Raw genomic sequence first — 19245 nt, forward strand, 5'->3', positions numbered from 1 at the left:
CGAACCCCCCGCCTGCCCGTCGTCTTCGGCGGCGCTGGGGGGGATGATGTATGAAATCCGAGGTGGTTTGATTCATACCAGTTGCGTTCACCTTGCTAAGGACCAGCCCGTCACGGAAAAATCATAAACCTCCTTGTTCTGATGCCCGGCGAGGCTCTTGGACGGCTTTAGATCCTCTTCCAAGGAAAGCGGCGCTTTTGGGAGAGACTGGTTGCCAGCCCCGGCGTGGTAAATAACAATGAGAGCCGTGTCTGGAGGCTCCGAGGGTCCCGTCACGCTACGCGTGGCACTGATGCTCGGGAAGGGACAATCCCTGACCCGCGGTCCGTGAGGAGCAGGGGGTTGGCAGCCAGCGACCTGTCCCTTGTCACCCAGGAGAGGTGGCGCGGTCCTAGACGCCGCGGCTTGCCAGCTGCAGGGATGCTGAGCGGGATGGGCCGCCGTTTTATCATCGTTTATGTTCAAGGAGGCTTTACCAGGAGAGGCAAAAACCTGCTGGGCTGCTGCTCGCCCCTCCACGTCTGGAGTCCATCGCTTGGACTTTTGAATTTTTGTCGTGCCACAGCAGCATATCCTTGGGCCCAAGCCAGCTTTCAGGAGGTGTTTTCCTTGGAGTAAATGCATCCAGCATCAGTATCCAGGGATCAGTTTCTTGCCGGAGCCTTTTTGGGCAGCAGCTCAGGTGATGGCACCCGGCTCTGCTTGGCATCGCGCCTGCCCGGTGCCCCTCTCGCCCCCTTTGCCCCCCCTCCCTCGGGATGCTCTGCTTCCTCCCGCTCCGGGATGCTCTTCCCAAAGCCCCCTCCTCCTCCCCGCCATGCAGCAGCCCCCCCCACACAGCGCCCAGGCAAAAAGTCTTAAGGTGTGGGTGGTGGTGGTGGGGGAGTTAACCACATTTATTGAACTGCGAAAAAGGTTGTTTTTATATCCCTTTATTGGAATATAAAGACGGCTTTTATAACCTTTTAAAGGGGCATAAAAGCAGCTCGGAGACTAGGTAAGCTCGCTCCGGTTGAAGGCAGGCAAGAAGAGAGAAGGGAAGGGAGGGGAGCAAATATTTGCTGTGCTCCGAGGTCGGAAGTAACCGGGGCCGGGGGGGGGGGTGCGGTGGTGGATGGGACCCCCAGGTCCAAGCTGGTTGTGGTGTCGCCTGTCTGGGGAAGGTTTTGGAGCCCTCGCTGCCGGTAGCAGCCTTGGCTCTGGGCTGTGACACGTGTTCCTCCTCAAAGCCGGTTCCTCAGCCCTCTCTCGGGAGGGGTAGGTGTCGTGCTTAATGAGCTAACCTCTTTTATTTCATTTTTCTCCCCGGTCCTCTGTGAATAAATACTGCTTCGGCTTCGTTCCTCCCGCAACGAGGGAGGAGGGAGTCTGTAAAGGTCTGGCTTTGGGGCTGGAGGCAAAGTTTGCTCTGTAGAGTGCTCCAGCCTCTCCCGTGGCACCCAGCCTCTCCGCTGGGACTACGGGGCTCCGAGGTGGCCCGGCTCGCACACTCGGTGGCCCCGGCAGCGTCGGTTAATTTGGGATGCCTTAGCATCTGGGTTTGGCACACCGATGGACGGCACGTCCTCTCGTCCCCCCCTCCTCCCTGCGGCGTTTTGGGGCACGTACAGGGGTGTGCTGCAATCCCCCTCCTCCGTGGCACGGTGTTCCCTGCCTCCCTGCCCATCCCAGCGGGATGCGGTTGAAAAGCAGCATCTTCAAAGCCAGGAAGATGCTCCCTCCGCCTCTTCCAGGGCTCCCGGACGGTGGTCCAGAAGCATTTGGCGTTGCAGGTGGTTACACCTCGTGCCGGCACGCTCCTCCCAAGACGGAGATGGGTTTTCTCCATCTGGGGGGGGTGATGTGCCTTTTCCCTTTCCTCGTTCCCGCAGCGGTCGGTCTGACGCGACATTAAAAGAGGAAAGTGACCTTTACACCGGGCTGCAGCTCAGGGGAGGGCAGAGCTGAGCCCCCGTCTGCAGCAAGGCACACTTTGAATACGGATAGGTCACGAGCCTCCGTTATCCCCACGCCGTCTCCCAAATAATAAGCTTCCCAAGATAATGCGGTCGGGCCGTAAAAAAAGGATGGGAACTGGGAGCAGCTGCTTCTAATTTCGCTTCATGGGGAGGGAGGCGATGCTGAGAGCACCCCGCATCCTCTGCACATATTTTTCATCATTACAGGCAGAAATGCCAGAGTGGTGACAGATATTAATGCAGTTCACACCGGGAGAAAATCTTCTTTCCATCAGGCTCGATGTGCAGCAAGAGGGCAGTGCCATTTGCAACCCTAGGGAGGATATTGTTTGAAAGGTGATACGTTTGGTTTTGTTTTTTTTTTTGACCCAGGAAGTTTTATTCCGAGACAAAAGTTGGGTTTGGGAAAGGGCACCTGAAACCGTTCTGCTGGGGGGGGGTGTGTGCAGGATCGCTCCGTGCCGCGGACCTGGGTGTATTTGCAGCCGCGCTGGGAATTAATTGGGATTTTGGCGTAACTCCGGTTACCCGCCACCGGCTCTGCGGTGGCTGCGTGTCACCGCGGGGGTGTCGTCATCCTGGGTGGCAGGTTTCGAGACCTGGGGTCCGTCGGCGATGCTGCGAGGTTTGCAGAGTTACTCTGCAGAGGGCCGCGCTTCCTTGCGCCCCTCGGCCTCCTTTTATTTGCTTATCCCACTAAATATTCATCAGTAACATTTAAGACAAAGGAAAGAGATAATTACAAGGGGAGAGTTTTTTTGCAGTATTAAAGGTTAACAGAATTCTTGGCATTTGTGCCTTGTCGATCTCCATGTAATTATGCTCATTTCCCAGAATTCAGAGGCGACTGTGCCTGTTAACGCTCAAAGATGGTACCCCGGGAATTAAATTTATGAGATCATTTCTCAAAATCTTCAGATTCAGACCCAGCATCTCGCTTAATGGCAGGGCTATTATTAATATTATTCTTGGACGCGTAGCGCCGCGAGGGTCAGAGGACCAGTGGCAAAACTCAAATTGATCCAGGCAGACAGCAGCGCGCCCGGCTTTTCTTCCCGAGGAGCCATTTGGCGACCTCGGCACCTTGGGAAAATGAGCCTCAAAGTTGGCCAAAAAATGGGTCCAGCAAAGGTGTTTGTTTTTTTGAGGTACTTCTTGAAGAAAAGCCCCTTTTTTTTTGGCTGGGGTTGCTGGTGGGGGGTGGGAAAGCAAAGCTTTGCGTCTCCCCCCCGGCTCCACTCTGTGGTTTTGAAGGTGTGTGATCCAGGTCCAAAGGCAGCTGCGGGGAAAAGGCAAATCAGTGCCTCCAGGAGAGTGTGATTGTCAAAGATGCCGAACACCTGGCAGTGGGCTGGGGTTTCACCGAGAGCTGCTGAGCGTTGCTCGGTGGTTTCCAAAGAGGTGTTTTGCAGGGCCTCTGCTCCTCGATATCTGCTTTTTGTGTGAACGTCGTGGTCTAAATCAAGATATCTGCTCCTCTCCCGGCGCTTGCGCCGCCTGGTCTGCGTGGACCCAAGAGGCTTTCTGGTAGGAAAGGGCTTGGCTGGGGAAAATGAGGTGGAAGGGGGTGAATGTGGCGATGGGCCAGCATCAAGCAGGGACGTTTACCTTCTCCGTGGGGTTTGGGATGTGCGCGTTGGTATCCAGACGGGCCGGGGAAGGCTTGGCGCGTCCAATTTGGGGCCGTCCCAGGAGAAGGCAACTCTTGGAGCGGCTCCTCCAAAGGTTTGTCCAGCGCAGAGCTTGGCAGTTCCCCCAAACTGCGGGCAGAAGTTGTGGGGGGAGAAGCTCGTGTTTCCACATTTAATTTATCCGTTCTGGGGCCCCCAAATATTGGCGGTGGGGCCCGAGGCGTGGCTGCCTTCGTTTTTCAGCCTATTCAGCTTTTTCGCTCTTCCCGTGCGCACTTACTCCCGTTAAAAGGCAGAGCGGATTGAGTTGTGGAGCGCTGGGTTAATGTCATATGCTTATAAAACGCTATTAGATGGCTAATGGCACGGTTTTATCCGATGTCGTCAGCCGTCCCTGGCACCTGACTCAGGCTGATCAAACTCCGCTGTGCATGCGGAGCCCAGCGTATGGGATTGTCTTTTTTGTGGCGTTAATATAGCGGCGTGACCGCACAACAATGCAACGAGAACCGGATTCGTGTTGAAACCAATATTAATTTGTACCAAGAATCAATCCCAGTTCATAACTTTCCCTGTGCCAGCGTGGCTTGGTGTCTCCTCGGTAGGTTTTGTTTTGTTTTTTTAACTGCCTGTGTAGATGATTAATGTTAAGGCTGGACATAGGGAGGTGTCGCTTCATAAATAGGCATGTTGTGTTGGCTGGGGTGTTGGAAAAGGCTCAGACACTGAGAAGCGTGGGAGAAAGGAGTAATCCCAAAGGAGAAGACGGGCCTTGGGGACTACTCTGCATCCCTCCAAGCTCCAGTGCTGCCGGGACCCATGTTTTGGAGAAAAGAAGGCTCCGAGGAGACCTTATAGTGGCCTACCGGTATCTCAAGGGGGCCTGCAAGAAAGCTGGGGAGGGACTTTTTAGGATGGCGGGTAATGGTAGGACTAGAGGGAATGGATCAAAACTAGAGATGGGACAATTCAGACTGGACGTTAGGAAGAAGTTCTTCACCATGAGGGTGGTGAGACACTGGAACAGGTTGCCTAGAGAGGCGGTGGAAGCCCCATCCCTGGAAGTTTTTAAGGCCAGGCTGGACAGGGCTCTGAGCAACCTGGTCTAGTGGGAGATGTCCCTGTCCGGGGCAGGGGGGTTGGAACTAGATGATCTTTAAGGTCCCTTCCAACCCAAACCATTCTATGATTCTGTGATCTGCAAGGTACATCAGAGCATCCTCAAGGATGCTGGCGTGTATCTCTGCGTATATAAGGGATGGCAGCGCTATGTGGGGTATTTTGGCAGCTTGCGACGAGCCTTTCCTCTTCCTCAAGCGGTACCTTCTGGGTTACCTCTTGAGATGTTGCAGGGCGGTCAGTCCTTTGCTGGCTTTGGCTTGGGATAAGCTTTTGCAACCTCTTGCAACCTCCGGCCCCGGAGCTGCAGGAAGGACCAGGCAACTCCACCAGGGCTGCCCTGGTAGGAGTCAACTCGTGCTGGAAAATCCTCAGCCCAGAGTGACAAACCCAAACCCAGCAGTTTTTTTTAAAGGCCAAAGAAAATGTTCTTCCTTTTTTTTTTTTTATGGTGAAGCACCCGGTGCAAAGAGGAGGCAGCAGGGCAGCGGCTCCCGGCGTGGCTTTAGGGGAAGGCTCCCGAAAGGACACTTCATGTGAATTTAATAGGACGGTTACTGTAAGTTTTATATAAATGCCGGTTAAATATTAACGGCATCTTTAGCGGTGGGGATTAATGGGGTCTCCGGCGTTGTTTTTAAACACCATGAAGAAGGTGCCGGTGGTCGCTGCCTGCCTTCAGTATAAGGGCCGCGTGCCCACGAGGATGCTTCTCGCATTCAGAAAAGTGGCCTAGAAAAGTCCCCGATCGGGCAATTTCTCCAGCTCGGCCCAGGAATGCCTTTTGGGGCGAGAAGGGCTCAAAACAGCTCCAGCCAAGTAAGGCTCTCAATCATTGTTTTTTAATTGGGGCCACCATTAACGAGGGGATGAATGAGTCAGCGCCCGCGTCCTTTGTGTGCGCGGTGAATGGTTGTAGGCATTGAGGGCTCAGTAGTTAAAAAAGCTCCCCCGGCCTGGTGTGTCATTCACCTGACTAATGCCAAGAAAATTAAGCACTGGGGTTTTTTTTTGCAGCTCTGGGCTTATTGGAGAATAATGTGGCATGCGATAGCAGGAATGGGCTTACGAAACCGTGTTTTCGTTGGCAAGGAAGGAAAACGGCTCGAGCATAAATGATGTTTCTGATCATATTTGGCAATTTCAGATTAGAAAATTCAGATTTGCCGTCCATCAGCTTCGTGAAAAGGAAAAGAAAAGGAATTAAAAGAAAAAAATCTGTTTGTGCAAATTGCCTTGCTATGACCTACTTATTGAAAGTCGTGGGGGGTTTTTTGGGTTGTTTTGGTTTTGTTTTTTTTTTCCTCCAGAAGTGAAATCTTTCAGTGCGGGGAGGCGTAGTGTTGTATGTCTATAGGTTTGCAGGCAGGTACATAGGCACGGGTTGTATGGGAGGATCTGTCAACCGTCCCTGCAAGCAGCTACGAGCAAAGTAGATGCTAGAATAGTGCTAGGTATTTCTGAGAAAGGCAAAAAAAAAAAAAAAAAGCAGCAATCACGTTGTTTTACTTGATAAGAGGGACCTTAAGTGCAATTTTGCATCTGGTTATCAGCCAGTGGGACCACTCAAATCTGCCGATGAGGTGCTCGGGCTTGGGTTTGTTCAAAAAGCCTGAGTTTTGGGGCAGCGTTTGCTGGAAGGTTCCCAGGTGCCGCAGAAGGAGCCAGGGTCCCTCGCAGCAGGCGGTGGGAAACGCTGGCGTGGTTCCTCCCTGGGGCTATTTTTTGGGGACTGATTTGCTTAAAATCTTAAAATGAAAGCCCCAGCTGGCCGCGGGGATGGTTGATGGTGAAGGGTAGGAAGACGTTTAACGGGAGTTGCTGTGAACTGGGGCGGACGCCTTTCTCCCCGTCCGATCACTTTCTCGAAAATTGAGTAAATATCTGCTGAAAAGGGTTTTCCCTGGCCGACGAAGATTGCAGTCGCTGCCCCCAGCTCCGCCTGCAAGCCTCCCCCTCCCCAGCCATCGTCTCTCCCGTGGAGATGCTCCTCTGCAAAAGCAAAGCTGCGGCATCTTGCTCCTCCTCACCCTTTCCCCGTCCCTGGTTTTTCGGCATCCTCCAAACCAGTCGCCATCTCCCCAGGGGGAAATCCGTCCCCTTCCCAGTCCAGAGCGATGCCAGCTTGTGGATTCCCCTGCTTTTGCTGCCCTGTTTGTGGTCTCTGCCAGGAGAGGGGAGCCTTTAGCCTTGCTGGGAAGAAGGAGGTTGAGGAGATAGATGCAGAGATAAATATACACTTAAAAGTGTGGCTGGGCTTTGCTCGTTCTGTTTGTCTCCTGCCTGTTGCTCGCAACAGAAAAAAGAAAAAAAAAATATAAAAAATAATACTTTTATCTAAGTAGGAAGAAAGGGGAGAAGCTGAAAGCAAGAGGCTGCGTTGCATGCTGGGGTAGGTGCTGCTTCGCGAGCGGCGTAGCCCGTGTGCGGCAGGCTCTGCTGCTGCCGTGGTCAAAAAACCACCGAAGGAAAAAAGGACTCTCTCATCCCCAGAGGAGGCTACAAAGCTCTCTTTCTCTTGCTGCTGAACCTCCACAGCTGGACTCGGTTGCTGGCTCCTCCGCTGCTTGGAGCAACTGAATTATTTAAAGGAATCTTGATTTCGTTCTCTCTTTGCTGTTTTCACGCGCTGTGTTTATTGTCTGTGGATATTTTTATAGTGTGAGGCAATTACAGCTGTCAGAAGAGAGACGAGCTGTGACAGGCTGATTTATATGTACGTTGTATGGATACGAGAGAGGGAGAGATGGGGAGATAGACCCGGGGTTCTGCGGGGCTTTGGTATGCAGGAGCTGGCGATACCGGATTGAAATTCCTTGGGATTTTCCAACAAGGCTGATGGTCTCTTTAACAGTGGGCCAAATTCAGCCCTTGCAAGGGCTGAAGGTGCTCTGCGGGTCACGTTCTGCCCCAACCTCGCGTGCTTTGATGGTAGGCAGGTGCATTCTCTCGTGATTTAAGATGCTCCTGGCAATCTGGGCTGTGTTAAAAGGTTAACTGGCTGTGGTTATTGGAATCCCTTTGGTTTTGCTGACACAGGAGATGGTCTCTGCCCGTCCGAAGGAGCGGCCTCGCAAGAGAGAGGCAGCTCTTGCGTGATGAGCCTGGCGATGGCGTGTAGGTCCTGCACGGGAGGCTGTTCCTCGGCAGTGAATGGGTCGCACAGCGGGGTCCCCATCTCGCTGTGGGGGGGCGGGTTTGGATGCCACAGCGCTCAGCAAAAGCAGCCTCTTATATTCTTCGCTCATCGTGCACCCCGGCGCGATGCCGCGACTCTATACAAGGAGTTTCACCCTACCGCCGATGGGCTGGCTGGTTGCATTTAGGTTTCAGAGACCCCTCCCATGTAATTAGTGGGCCCAAAGAGTCTCTCGGAGGCAGGGGTTTACCCCTCCCCTGCCAGACGGGCCGGGAGCAGAGTGAGCTGCAGTGATTCAAGTCCTCCTGCCAAGAGCTGGGGAAAGCTGCCGTCTCCTCGGGGGAAAAGTAGGACTCGAGGCAGCACGTCCCACCAGCGCTAAATTCAAGGAGCAAGAGAGCCTTCAGAAGAGGAAGAAGCAGAGAGACTTGCAAAGCAATCCCCTTCTCATATGACCTATCAGCACGCACAATAATAATAAAGCTTTATTTGATTGAGTGTTTCCTCTGCCCGGCACAGCTCATAATGTTTTAGAGATTAAATAGCACAGTTAGTGAATTAAGCAGTAGTTTACAGGGGATTCGGAGACTCCAGGGATTAGTAACGGGCTATGGATCCTTTCACATCTAGGTCACCAGTTTGAATCCAGCTCAGGTTGGCAGCGATTTCGAGAAACAGAAAAAAAAAAAAAAAAAAAAAATTGGTGCCGTGTAATAGCTACAGAGCAGGCGGTGGGGAATGGAGGGAGGGAGGACTTTTGGATAAGGTCCCATGTCGCGGAGAAGTCATTGGGGACAGCAGGTGGGGGAGGCCTGGTTTCCCCTAATTCTGGGCTGCCACAGCTCTGGGGGGGCTGCCAGGGGCGCAGCCCCCTGCCCGAAAGCTGTGGTTTGGCTGCTCGCTCCGCACTTGTTCAGTGGCTCCAGGACTTTGTGCTCCAAGGATGGCTCCCCGGCACCTTTTACCAGCATGAAGCTGTGCCTGGAAATATTAATGTGTTTAGCCGCTAGCGGAGGGAAGGAGGAATTACTAGGCATAAGCAAATGCGATATTTGTTAAATTATGAGCTGATAAAAAGTACGCGGGGACTGTGCTTGTGGCTGGGGAGGAATTCGCCACTTAAGCTCATGCTGCGCGTCTGTGAGGTGCAGAGGATGCTGCTGCCTCTTCTTGTCACCTGTGTGTGTGTGGGGAGAATTGTCCCGTGCCTCAGTTTCCCCTCCGGCGTAGCGGCTTCACAGGATGGTGCGGGGGTAGAGGAGGGAAAATGTTAGAGGTAGTGCGGTGCTGGGCTCAGGTAAGCACGCCGGGGAAGCGAGGGGAAAGGCAGGGAGGGGCGGGGGGGGGTCCTGCCGTGCCGTCCCCCGAGGAGCGTGGTGCGGCGGGGGTTAAAGTGGGTGTCCTTCGCCCGGGCTGGCGTGTGAAGTGTGCGCCGCCGCCCCGCTCCCCGCCTGCTTCTCTCTCTCTCTGTCTCTGCGTGTGTGTGTGTGTTGCGGGTTGCTGGGGCAGGGAGAGGGGGGGTGTGGGGTGTTGTATGTGCGGGAAGGCGAAGTGCCGGTCAGTGATGGAGCCGCTGCCATGACAACCCCGGGAAGTCAGCCTGCGCGCCGCCCGGGGATGCTGCCGGCCAGCCGCGCCGGCGGGGCTGGGATGCTGCCGCCGCCTCCCCCGCTCCCCCGACACCCCTCCGCCCGCCGCTGAGGGCTGCTGGGGGGGCTCCGGCACCCCTCCATCCCGCCAACGGTCCTGCCTTCGGACAATCCCCCCCCATCCTGCATCCCGGCATCCTGGACCAGCCCGCCTTTGGGACCCGGCAGCGGGGCTGGCGGAGAGGAACTGCTGGGCACCTGGGAGGCCTTCGCCCGCCGTGCCTTTTTTGCTTCTAGCTCGCCTCGGGGGTGTTGTTGTTTTTTGTTTTTTTTGGTTTTTTTTTTTTGGGGGGGGGGTGTTTCACTGTTTTGGTGTTGTTTTTTGTTTTTTTTTTTTTTATTTTTTTTTTTGGACTGCCCCCGCTCCGCGCTGCGAACTCGGGCCAAGTGTGGGGGAGCGGGGCGCAGCCGGGCGGCTCCCCCCGGCGCCTCCTCGCCCAAGTGAGCCTCGGACTACTTCCCGGGAAGAGCCGGCTCGCCCAGCGTCCAGCACCTTTGCCACTTCTCCTCCTCCTCTTCCTCCTCCCCCCCGGCCCTCCCGTCCTCCTCCCTCACCCAAGGATACTGGGGACTCCCTCCGGATGCCGCTCGGCAGGCTCAGCGCTCGCAGGCTGCCTTGCCGGGGGCTCTCCTGATCTCCGTGGAGCTCCGCATCGCTCGCCCCGGTGGTTTTGCTCCCCACCATCCCCGCACACACGCACCCCTTCCCTCCTCTTCCCCCCCACCCCCACCCCCCTTTTCGCTCCTGGTGGCCTTGTCGGGTGTGTTTTTTGCCTGTTGGAAAAGTCCCTGCTGGCCAGGATGGGGGTCGGTGGGTGCTTAGCCCTGCCCTGGAGGTGCCTAGTCGTCCTCTGTCTCAGGCTGCTCTTCCTTGTGCCCGCAGGAGTGCCCGTGCGCAGCGGAGATGCCACCTTCCCCAAAGCTATGGACAACGTGACTGTGCGGCAAGGGGAGAGTGCCACGCTCAGGTAGGAACAGCTGGATTTCTGCTTTGCGGGGGGCACTGGGGGGGTCCCGCTGCACGGAGAGGGCGGCCGGTGTCTTTGGAGCCGTGACTCAGTTTCCCCGCGGGGGGATGCGATGGCGGTGCAGCAAGCCGAGAGGGAGATGCGGGTGCCAGGGGGACCGCGCTTTGGCTCAGCTCCCCCCCTAGTTGTCTCGGGGAAAGTTGCTGGGGGATGAAAAAGGGGGAGTGCGATTCCCTCTTGGCCCCCTGCCCTTACACCCCTGCGTGGGGTGGGGCGTCTCAGCTCCTGCTGTCAGTAGTCGTGGCTCGGGCACTTTGGCTGCGTTCGGTGGGGGTAAAAAACGCTCTGCTCCCTGGGGTGTAGCACCGGGGATGCCTTCATGTGTGTCAAACCTGGGGAGAGGGGGAGTTGTTGACCCCCCAGGTGGGGTTTTGTGCCTTTTTCCCATGTCCGGACCTGCTGGGATGAAAGGGGGTGCAGGATGGAGCTGGCTCCTGGCAGGGGGATGCTGCACTCTTTAAAAATCCTCTTTCTCCTTAAAAATTCCCTTGCTCTGGAGGTTGCTGCTCTCCGCCAGCGTTAACTCTTTTGGGTTGGGGGCGAGGGAGGGGGGAAATGTGGGGCTGGGCGTTGCATTGGGGTGCTGCCGCCTGCAGCAGCAGCAATCTGAGGGGTGCCGAGGAAACGGTAATTTTTTCGTCGGCGTAACTTCTGGGGCATCTTACGCCCAGATAGCCGTCCCTGTCCTCGCGGCAGATGGGCGCAGTCATCCCAGGGGATGTTTGATAGGGACGCGAAAAATTAGAAAAAGGCAGGTTTTTAATTGCAGCGCTGGGAAGCGGCGCTCGCAACTCCGACGTGCTCGGGAGTGACTTTCCTTGCGTAGGTGACACTTAACATCTGCGGGGGCCAGCTGGGCGTGTGCGCTGCGAGCCGCACTCCTGATTTACGCCAGCGAGTGGAGCAGGGCCAAGCCAGGGCCAAAAAAAAAAAACCACCTAAGGAGGAATTTTCAGCCAGGTTTCTTTTCAAACGGTGGGAGGATTTAACCCACGGGCTGGGTTTGGCCCCTGGAAATGTGAATCCCTTCCCTTATGTATTTCCTGCAACTCAGCTGATGGCTTCTTGTCGTCCCCCGCCACCAGCCCTTGCGTGTCCCCAGGAGCTGCGTTGTGGCCATTCCTTGGGATTTTCCTTGGAAATGGATGGCCGTGGGTGGAGGACGGGGTGTCTGGCTTAGGGATTTGCCCCGCTGAGTTGGCTAAAAAAATTATAAAAGTATCTCCTTTCCTCTCCTGAATCATTGCGCTCTCCCAAGCGCCCCGAGTCCTACAGATCTTGCCATGGGGGTATCAAAAAGGGAGGGATTTGGGTTACCGGAGGTCTGGGCAGTAAAATGCGTAGGAGGGTGGCAGCAGCAGGGTGGTACAGGCACGGGTGCTCTGCAAACTTACTGGAAGGAGGTGAATCGCTCACTGCCGTAGCGGGGGCCCGCAAAGGGTTTTTGGCACGGGGGTTTCTGGCAGGGATTGTGCCCGTGAACCAGCCCGGGTGTCGGTGGAGAACAAAGGAAGGCTGGGGTGAGTCAGCAGGAGGGATGCTTGTGACGCCTGGTGGGGAAGGGGGGGACAGATCCTCCCTGGGGAGGGAGGGCAGCGGCTCGTCATCACATCCCAGTTCAGCTGGGGAGCTGCTCTGGTGGCAAGGGGTGTCCTTGTCCCTTGGCAGGCACCTCGTCGATAGAAGGGTGTCCTGGGAGAGAAGCATGTGGGCTTTGGGGCGTGCGAACTGTGCGGATGATATTCCCGCTGTGCAGATGATATTCCCGCTGTGCGGATGATATTCCCGCTGTCCTGCCCCTAGAGTGGGCATTGCTCTTGGAAATCACGGCTTGTTGCTGCTGCCAGCTTGGCGCACTGGTTCGGTAGCCGGAGAGGTGGAGGATTGTGTTTTGCACTGGGATTTTGGGGCGTTTTCCTTCCGGTTTGGGGTGGGAGCGGTTAGTCCGGCAGGCAGCGGTGTACAATTACTGCGTCCCCCAGTAGGTCCCAGTCCCTGCAGCCATAAGGTCTTCCCTTTTCCCGCTTACTTCCATGCGAGGTGGGAGGACGGGGAGTTGCAGCTGAGGATTTGGAAGGGAGGAGATGTTTCTAGAGGTTCCCTCCTTGGTTTTTCACAGACGATGGAAGCTAAACGGGAGTTTAGCAGCAGAAGTTGCCGCTTCTCTGAAGCGCTCGGAAAGTCCTGTCTGCCCCCGAGGGATGGGGGCTTGGCTGGTGGAAATAGGTTATTTCGGTTGGAGTGATGGGGTGCTGAGGACCCCGAGCTGCTGTCGAGCCAAGGAGGCTCTTTTCAGCTCCGTCCCCGCGCAGATAATTCCGCGGCGGTTAAAGGAGCTGGATTGATGGCCATGAGGAGGCTCCCCCATTGTAAAATGGGGCTTTGCTCCGTGTAAACCTGGCTACCGTAAACGTACCATTAGGACCAGAGTCACCAGAGATGTTCAGGTATTTCCTTCGGTTTCCTGATGTCTGCTGGAGGGTCCAGTCACGTGTCTTGCTTCCGTACCAGCACTTCAGGTCACTGTATTAAATTTAAATCTAGGTTTAGAGCTTGGGATAGAGCTACCGTGTGGGACGGGAGGGGCAGGATTTACTCCTGGCAGCAGCAAAACCTGCAGGAATAGGAAAAGGGTTGGTGGGTGTTGGGTCCTGCAGCTTGGCGTTTTTATTGATGGTCCCCGAGCTGGGGCTGCTCCTGCTCTTGGGGCAGGGCTCGTGCGAAGGTCAGAGCTGGCTGTCTTTCTGGATCTCATAAGGCCACATGGTGAGGATGATGCTGGTTTCCATCCCCTCCCACCACGTCCTCACCAGAAGCAAGTGGTTCACCCTGGAGAAGACCCGTCCTGAGCTTCCATCCGGCCCTTGAACCCAGCCCAGGCGCTGCTGAGACCTTTGGAGCAGTTCTCTCAGCACCAAAACAAACGCCTTGATTATGATTTCGCTTTAATTGGCAGCAGTCAGCGCTTTCCGCGGCAAGGCTCTGCCGATCCCATCAGCGATACGCAGGCTCTTGCGTGGTACCCCCACCCCCCCCCACCCCCCGCCCCGAATTCCCGGGGGGCCCCGGGCAGATGGGGGGAGCAGGATCTGGCTGTGGGGTGAGGACCGTTTCTTCACGGGCTCCTCTGTACATCTCTGGTTTCCTTGTCAGGGTGATGCAATCCCTTAATTTTTTTCCCCTTTTGATTATAGCGCTAAAAGTCAAATCTGAGTTAAACATGAGTCAAAGCTTTTTTTGCTTTTTAACCCCGACGTTTCCCGCTGTTTCCACCCGGGCTTTGAGAAGGGCTGCGCACTTTGCCGCTGAGGTGGCAAAAGCCTGTTTGGCAAATTGATTTTTTTGGTTTTTTTTTTTTTTTTTTTTTTTTTTGCCCCTGTTGTGCTCTCGAAATAATTTTTGGAGAAGTGATAACTTGGCCGCGAAACAAAACAAAATCAAGCGTGTTTGTTTGGCGGATGCAAACAGAAAGCGCTTGTTTGCTAAGCAGAAGAGGGTGTTTCTCAGGAATGGGTTGGTTTTCTGTGACTCTTTGCTTCCCTGTCTTTCTCCCCTTTATCCGCGGGAATTTGCCTTTTTGCGTTCTTAGCGTGTAATATGAAAAATAGGGCCGGTCTCTGATGGTGGTGCGTTCCAGCCTGCTGTTTTCGCTCGGGTCCTGGGGGAGGCTGTGTGTGTCCCCCCTCCCTGTGCTGAGGCAGGGCTGCTCCTGCCGGGGCTTGAGTGATGACCGTTCTCCGCTGAGGTTTTGGGCGGCTGCCGTTGTGGTTTGCAGTCGATGAGCGCAGAGAGCCTGCCAAGGGGGCAGGGGAACCCGCTTCGGGCTCTCTGTCCCCAGAAAAGTGGCTTTCACCATCCCCGTGGCCTCAGGGCTGAGCGATGTGGGGCCCAGCGTGGGGCTCAGCTGCTGGTGCAACTAGGAAAGCAAGACAGGGCAGAGCTTGTTTGCGAAAGGGTCCAGCCGTGATTGCTACATCTCCTTTTGTAGCTGCGCAGTGTTTAGGAGCTGCCGTAACCCCAACCGGCTCGTCCAGCCCTTTCCCGCACGCCGGCAGCCCCGAGGACGCGCTGGGCGATGCGCCGCTCATCCCAGCGCTCCCATCTCCTGCCCAACTGCCCCCGTCCTTGCACAACCACCCAACTCCTCCTTACACCTCCTCTCCCTCCCCGGGGCCCGGCCCTGTGGCGCCCTGCTCCCGTGACATATTATAGAATCATAAAATATTTCGGGTTGGGAGGGACCTTAAAGACCATCTCGTTCCACCCCCTGCCCTGGGCAGGGACACCTCCCACCAGCCCAGGTTGCTCCAAGCCCCGGCCAACCTGGCCTTGAACCCCTCCAGGGATGGGGCAGCCACAGCTTCTCTGGGCACCCTGGGCCGGGGGCTCCCCACCCTCACACCAAACAATTTCTTCCCAATATCCCATCTCAATCTCCCCCCTTTCAGTTTGAAACCATTCACCCTCCTCCTATCATGACACTCTCCAAGCCCAGCACCCAGCGTTTTTCATCCTGCTATAATTATTTATTTCGGAGTCTCACCTGGCAGCGACTGAAGCTCCTGGTTGCTTCCCTGCCCGCTTCCCAAGCCTAAACCAGGGGGATATACCTTGGGTTTGCAGGACGGGGAGGCCAAGGTGTAATTATTTTCCTTTCCTTTGTTACTGTGCGGTGATGGACATCTGAGGGCTTGGGCTCGGGTGGGACGAGCCCTCAGTGGTCCTGTGGGCGAGGTTGGAGCTGAGCTGCCGACTCATATATTAACAACCCAAGTTTATTCTCTGGACTCCTTTCAGTATCCAGCACGCTCACCTTCCCCTTCAAACCTCTCTTTTTGTTCCGGAGGGTTAGGGAATAACTTCAGGGCTGTGGTGACCCCTCTTCTATTAAGGTGAAGAAGGGGGAGAGCATCTTCTCCTGCATCCGTGCCCTTACTCGGGAAATTGGTGCGAATGTGAGCCGTACTGAGGGTTAGGACTTGAGTTTCTATTCCCATCAGTGCACAGTTTCACTTCACCCCTGCCTCTCTCCTCCTCCCATCGTTGTTGGGTCTTCCTTTCTGGCCAGGGTTTTCTTTCCACATTCTCGGAGATGCTCCTCCATCAGAGGGGCTGCAGAAGCCCCGAGCGGTGCCCACGTGCGATGCTCGCGGCTGTTTGTAGCTTTGCGAGTCGATTGCTTTGCTTGCGACGGCATGTTTTTGAAAAGAGGAGTTTATTGCCGAAGTGACATGTCAGCAAATCTTCGCCACCTCTCTCCCATCTCGGAGATGGAATCAGCTTAAAGTGGGGAAAAAAATTGTCGTATGCATGGATTATTTTTTTTTTATATTTTTTTTTTTTTTCCCTGAGTGCAATTTCCATCTGAGATGAGACAAGCTCCTGATTGCTCTGCCAGAGGAGGGTTTCCCTTTATAGCTCTCCTGCTAGAGCTGCTGCTGCCTCTGGTTCACTGGAGCTGTCTGGGTTGGGGTCTCCTGGGGGGCAAACGTGCTTTTCTGGAGCTGTCACCTCCGTCGCAGGGTTAAGCATCTCCGGTCTAGCAGCTCTGGAAGGATTTAAGTCAAACAGACTTGTACTCAGCTCCTCTGGGCTGGGAAGGGCTGATGGGGAGGAAGAAAGGTGAAGAGGAAGGCAGGTGATAGAGCTGGCCAGTGGAGGGTGGCATTTCTAACAGTTAAGCCAGGGTTATGAAATGTTCTTAGCCCTGTTATCGATGACTCATGTGACGTTCGGCCCCCTCCTAGGTCCTATAAATGTGTACATTCGTCCGTGGCAATTGCGACGCTTCCTTTCTCTGGCTCCGTGAGTCATCTGCTTGCGTTGCAGTCTTTTTGTGGCAGGATGCATCCCTCTGTAAGGAAAACACTAAGAGCGTCCTACTGGCGGGCACCACAGATGTCCACCCGTGTCCTGCCCTTGCTTGGCGTCTGAGGAGGCTACTGCGAGCATTTTTCAGTTGGAGGTGGCAGGGAATTGTTGTCCCACGGGAATATGGTCCATGGTTGCGGTGCTGTAGAGCTGCTTGGTGGGTGGATGACCATTAAGTAGGAGCTGAAGCAAAATCAGGGATTGGGGCCAGCGACAGCAGTGCCCCCCCCTGCCAAACTGTGGGACCACCCATAGCCCTAAACTCTGCTGAGAATTTGTTTTCATCGTGACCATGAGCTAACCTAAGCCTCGGACCTAAGCCTGTGTGGGTGACAGTCCGAGGGATGGCAACTGGCTTCATCTTTAATTCTTGGCCATCTTGATGCACCATCCCCACGCTGCCCATCTCTGCCTTGGCAAAGTCCTTCGGGCAACCAGCACGCCGCTGCTTGGCGTTGCACCTTGTCAACTGGCAGTTCCATGCCTGTGTTGACGAGAGGTGGGTTGGGGACATGGGTCTTCTTCAGCTTGCCTAAAACCATTGTCTCTTCTGCTGGCTTCACTGGAGTTACTCCAATTTATGTGGTTGGAAAAATCCTCCTCTTGATCTAGCAGAGTTGCGTTTTCCTCCTCCCAGGCCCGCCTAAACCTGCCAGTTTGAGCTCAGACACCCATATGTTCCGTCAGGAGGAAAGGGGAACATCAGGAAGGAACTAATCTACGACCGCACCAGTGGGAGAAGGGGCTAATAGAAATTGTAATGAGAATACAGAGCCAAACAAACAAGCAAATGAGAAAATGCAATCCCACCAATGCGGTAGAGGGATTTATGGCGACAACGGGGCTGATCCAGTGCTCATTAATGTCACCACAAGTCTTTATCCTAACTGTAATGGACTGTGGATGGGGTTGGAAGACGGCGTTTTAGTCTTGCTACAATACGCGAAGTGTTTATGGGTTGTGCGTGGAATAGCAATGCAGAGAGCCCTCTCCCGACAGAGTTTGCTGGTCGTTGCGTGCGGCGCCTTTGCAAAGCGAGTGGAAATCCCTCCTGCTCTCCTGAGGTTTAGTTTTCCGAGGTGCGAGGCTGTGAAGGAGCCAAGTCTCGGAGACTTGGGCTTTCGCTGTCCGGATGCTGCAGCATCTGCTGAAATGCCAAACGCGTCTTAATCATTAGTGTATTAAAAATCTTACCTTAAATAAGGATGCTTCGGCTGGCGGTGAGCGGTGTTGGCTCTCACCACCGGCAGTCATGCTGGGAAGCCGTCGTTAGTTTATATGTGGAAGAGCAGATGGGCGGGTAGGGGAAGGCTGAAGGCAAACTTGACTTTGCAGCTGGATTCTCCTCCCCTGGAAAAAGCGGTGAGATGGAGACAAGAGCTGGAGAGCTGAGCCTGGTCTGGAGGTGGGGACACCTCTGGGAAGAGTGCTGGATGGGAAAGGACACCAAGGGTCAAACAGGAGACGTGCGAGCCCGGCTCTGCATGTCAATGAGGACAGAGTAAATAAGGAATAAAACCACCTTCCAACATGAGCAGCTGGTGAAATATCACAGTTTTTTTTTGTTTTGTTTTGTTTTTTACCCAGAGATGGGAGATTTTGACCGGCTCTGCGCCTGCAACCATAAATGGCTCTGACACCTGCGTCTGTTTTATCAGACACATGCAGAGCCCCGGACATGATCCAAACATTCATTACTTCAGATTTTTGAGTCTGTATTTTTTTTTTTTTGGGCTTTTTTTTTTTTTTTTCATGGTGGGATCATTACTTTCCCGGCTTCACGTCCTCCGTACAGCAAAACCGGGGTGTTTTTCAGGCTTAACGTTTCTTACACATCTCTAATAAGGAGCGTGACAGAAAGCTGTCGAGAAAAGCAAATTCTCAAAGGTACTAGCGCAGGGCAGGGCAGCTCGGGGTCCAGAGCCACTTCCAAGATGGTTTGGACCTACGGATAGGCACAGCGCGAATATTTGAAGCCATATTGGGGTTCTTACTCTTAAATCCTCCACATTCAGTAAATAAAAGGTGTGGGGCTTTATCCCAGGATAATCTTTATTATCTTGCGTCCCTCTTCCTCTCTTATAGTCCAGCACAAACACGAGTTCAAAGGAAGAAGTGACCTAAGTGAAAACTTCCGCAAGTATTTTCCAAGTCTCTAAAGGTTTGATGCTTATCTTGCACTGCAATTCAGTGGGAGCTAGGCAAGCATCTGCCTCTCATATTTAAAAAAATCCGATTTGTACAGTTCATTATGTAAGGAAACACAATTTTTTTTTTATTTCTGAAACAGATCTTTTTTTTTCTAAAAAAAAATCCATTTCTTTCTTGCGTACCTTGACTGGAAAATACTTAGTTTAGAATTGCCTTTTTGGGAAAAGGGCAGGTTTGGTTGGAAAAAGTGTATTTCTTCCTTTTAATCTCAGTTTATGAGTTCATTGAAGCATCTTGTCAAGTTTTACAGGAAACACTCCGATTAAGCTGAAGCGAGATTTTTGGGGTTTAAAGCGTCTTATAAGAAATAGTGCGATTTTGATGTCATTCGGTCTCAGAAGGGAAGGATTTCTGGATACACAGAGTTTCCCTTTAGCTGAAAAAAGTCCTTCCCTTCTCACCTCTGGACTCCTTTACGTTTTGGAGTCATTTTTTCCGTCAGACTTCATCCTTCTTGTTGCTTTCTTCTAGTTAGGAGGAGCTGTTTTGCTTTGAATTAGGCAAAGTCGATGGTGAATCTATGTTTTCCAAGGACGAATTTCAGGTTGGCCACTGCATGCCGTGCCCCTTTTTGCTGTGAGAGGCAGGGCAAAACGCGGGAAGCGTTGGGAAGGAGCAGTTTGGAAGTGCTCTGATTGG

General features: G+C 54.1%; 1 protein-coding gene across 18 annotated transcripts in view; it reads left to right on the plus strand.

Moving 5' to 3' along the window:
* Positions 1–19245, plus strand: part of LOC141732448 (protein CEPU-1) — a 479662-nt gene that overhangs the window by 324150 nt on the left and 136267 nt on the right. For 7 of the 18 annotated variants that reach the window (XM_074561455.1, XM_074561456.1, XM_074561457.1 and 4 more), the window contains one exon: positions 10380–10464. In XM_074561455.1, the coding sequence (XP_074417556.1) occupies positions 10380–10464 (85 nt within the window). Of the gene's footprint in view, positions 1–8625; positions 9145–9253; positions 10465–19245 lie in introns of those variants that run through there. The other 11 variants (XM_074561463.1, XM_074561472.1, XM_074561470.1 and 8 more) reach the window with 10 other exon arrangements.

Source organism: Larus michahellis, chromosome 17 (genome assembly GCF_964199755.1).
Source record: "Larus michahellis chromosome 17, bLarMic1.1, whole genome shotgun sequence".
NCBI classification, from domain to species: Eukaryota; Metazoa; Chordata; class Aves; order Charadriiformes; family Laridae; genus Larus; species Larus michahellis.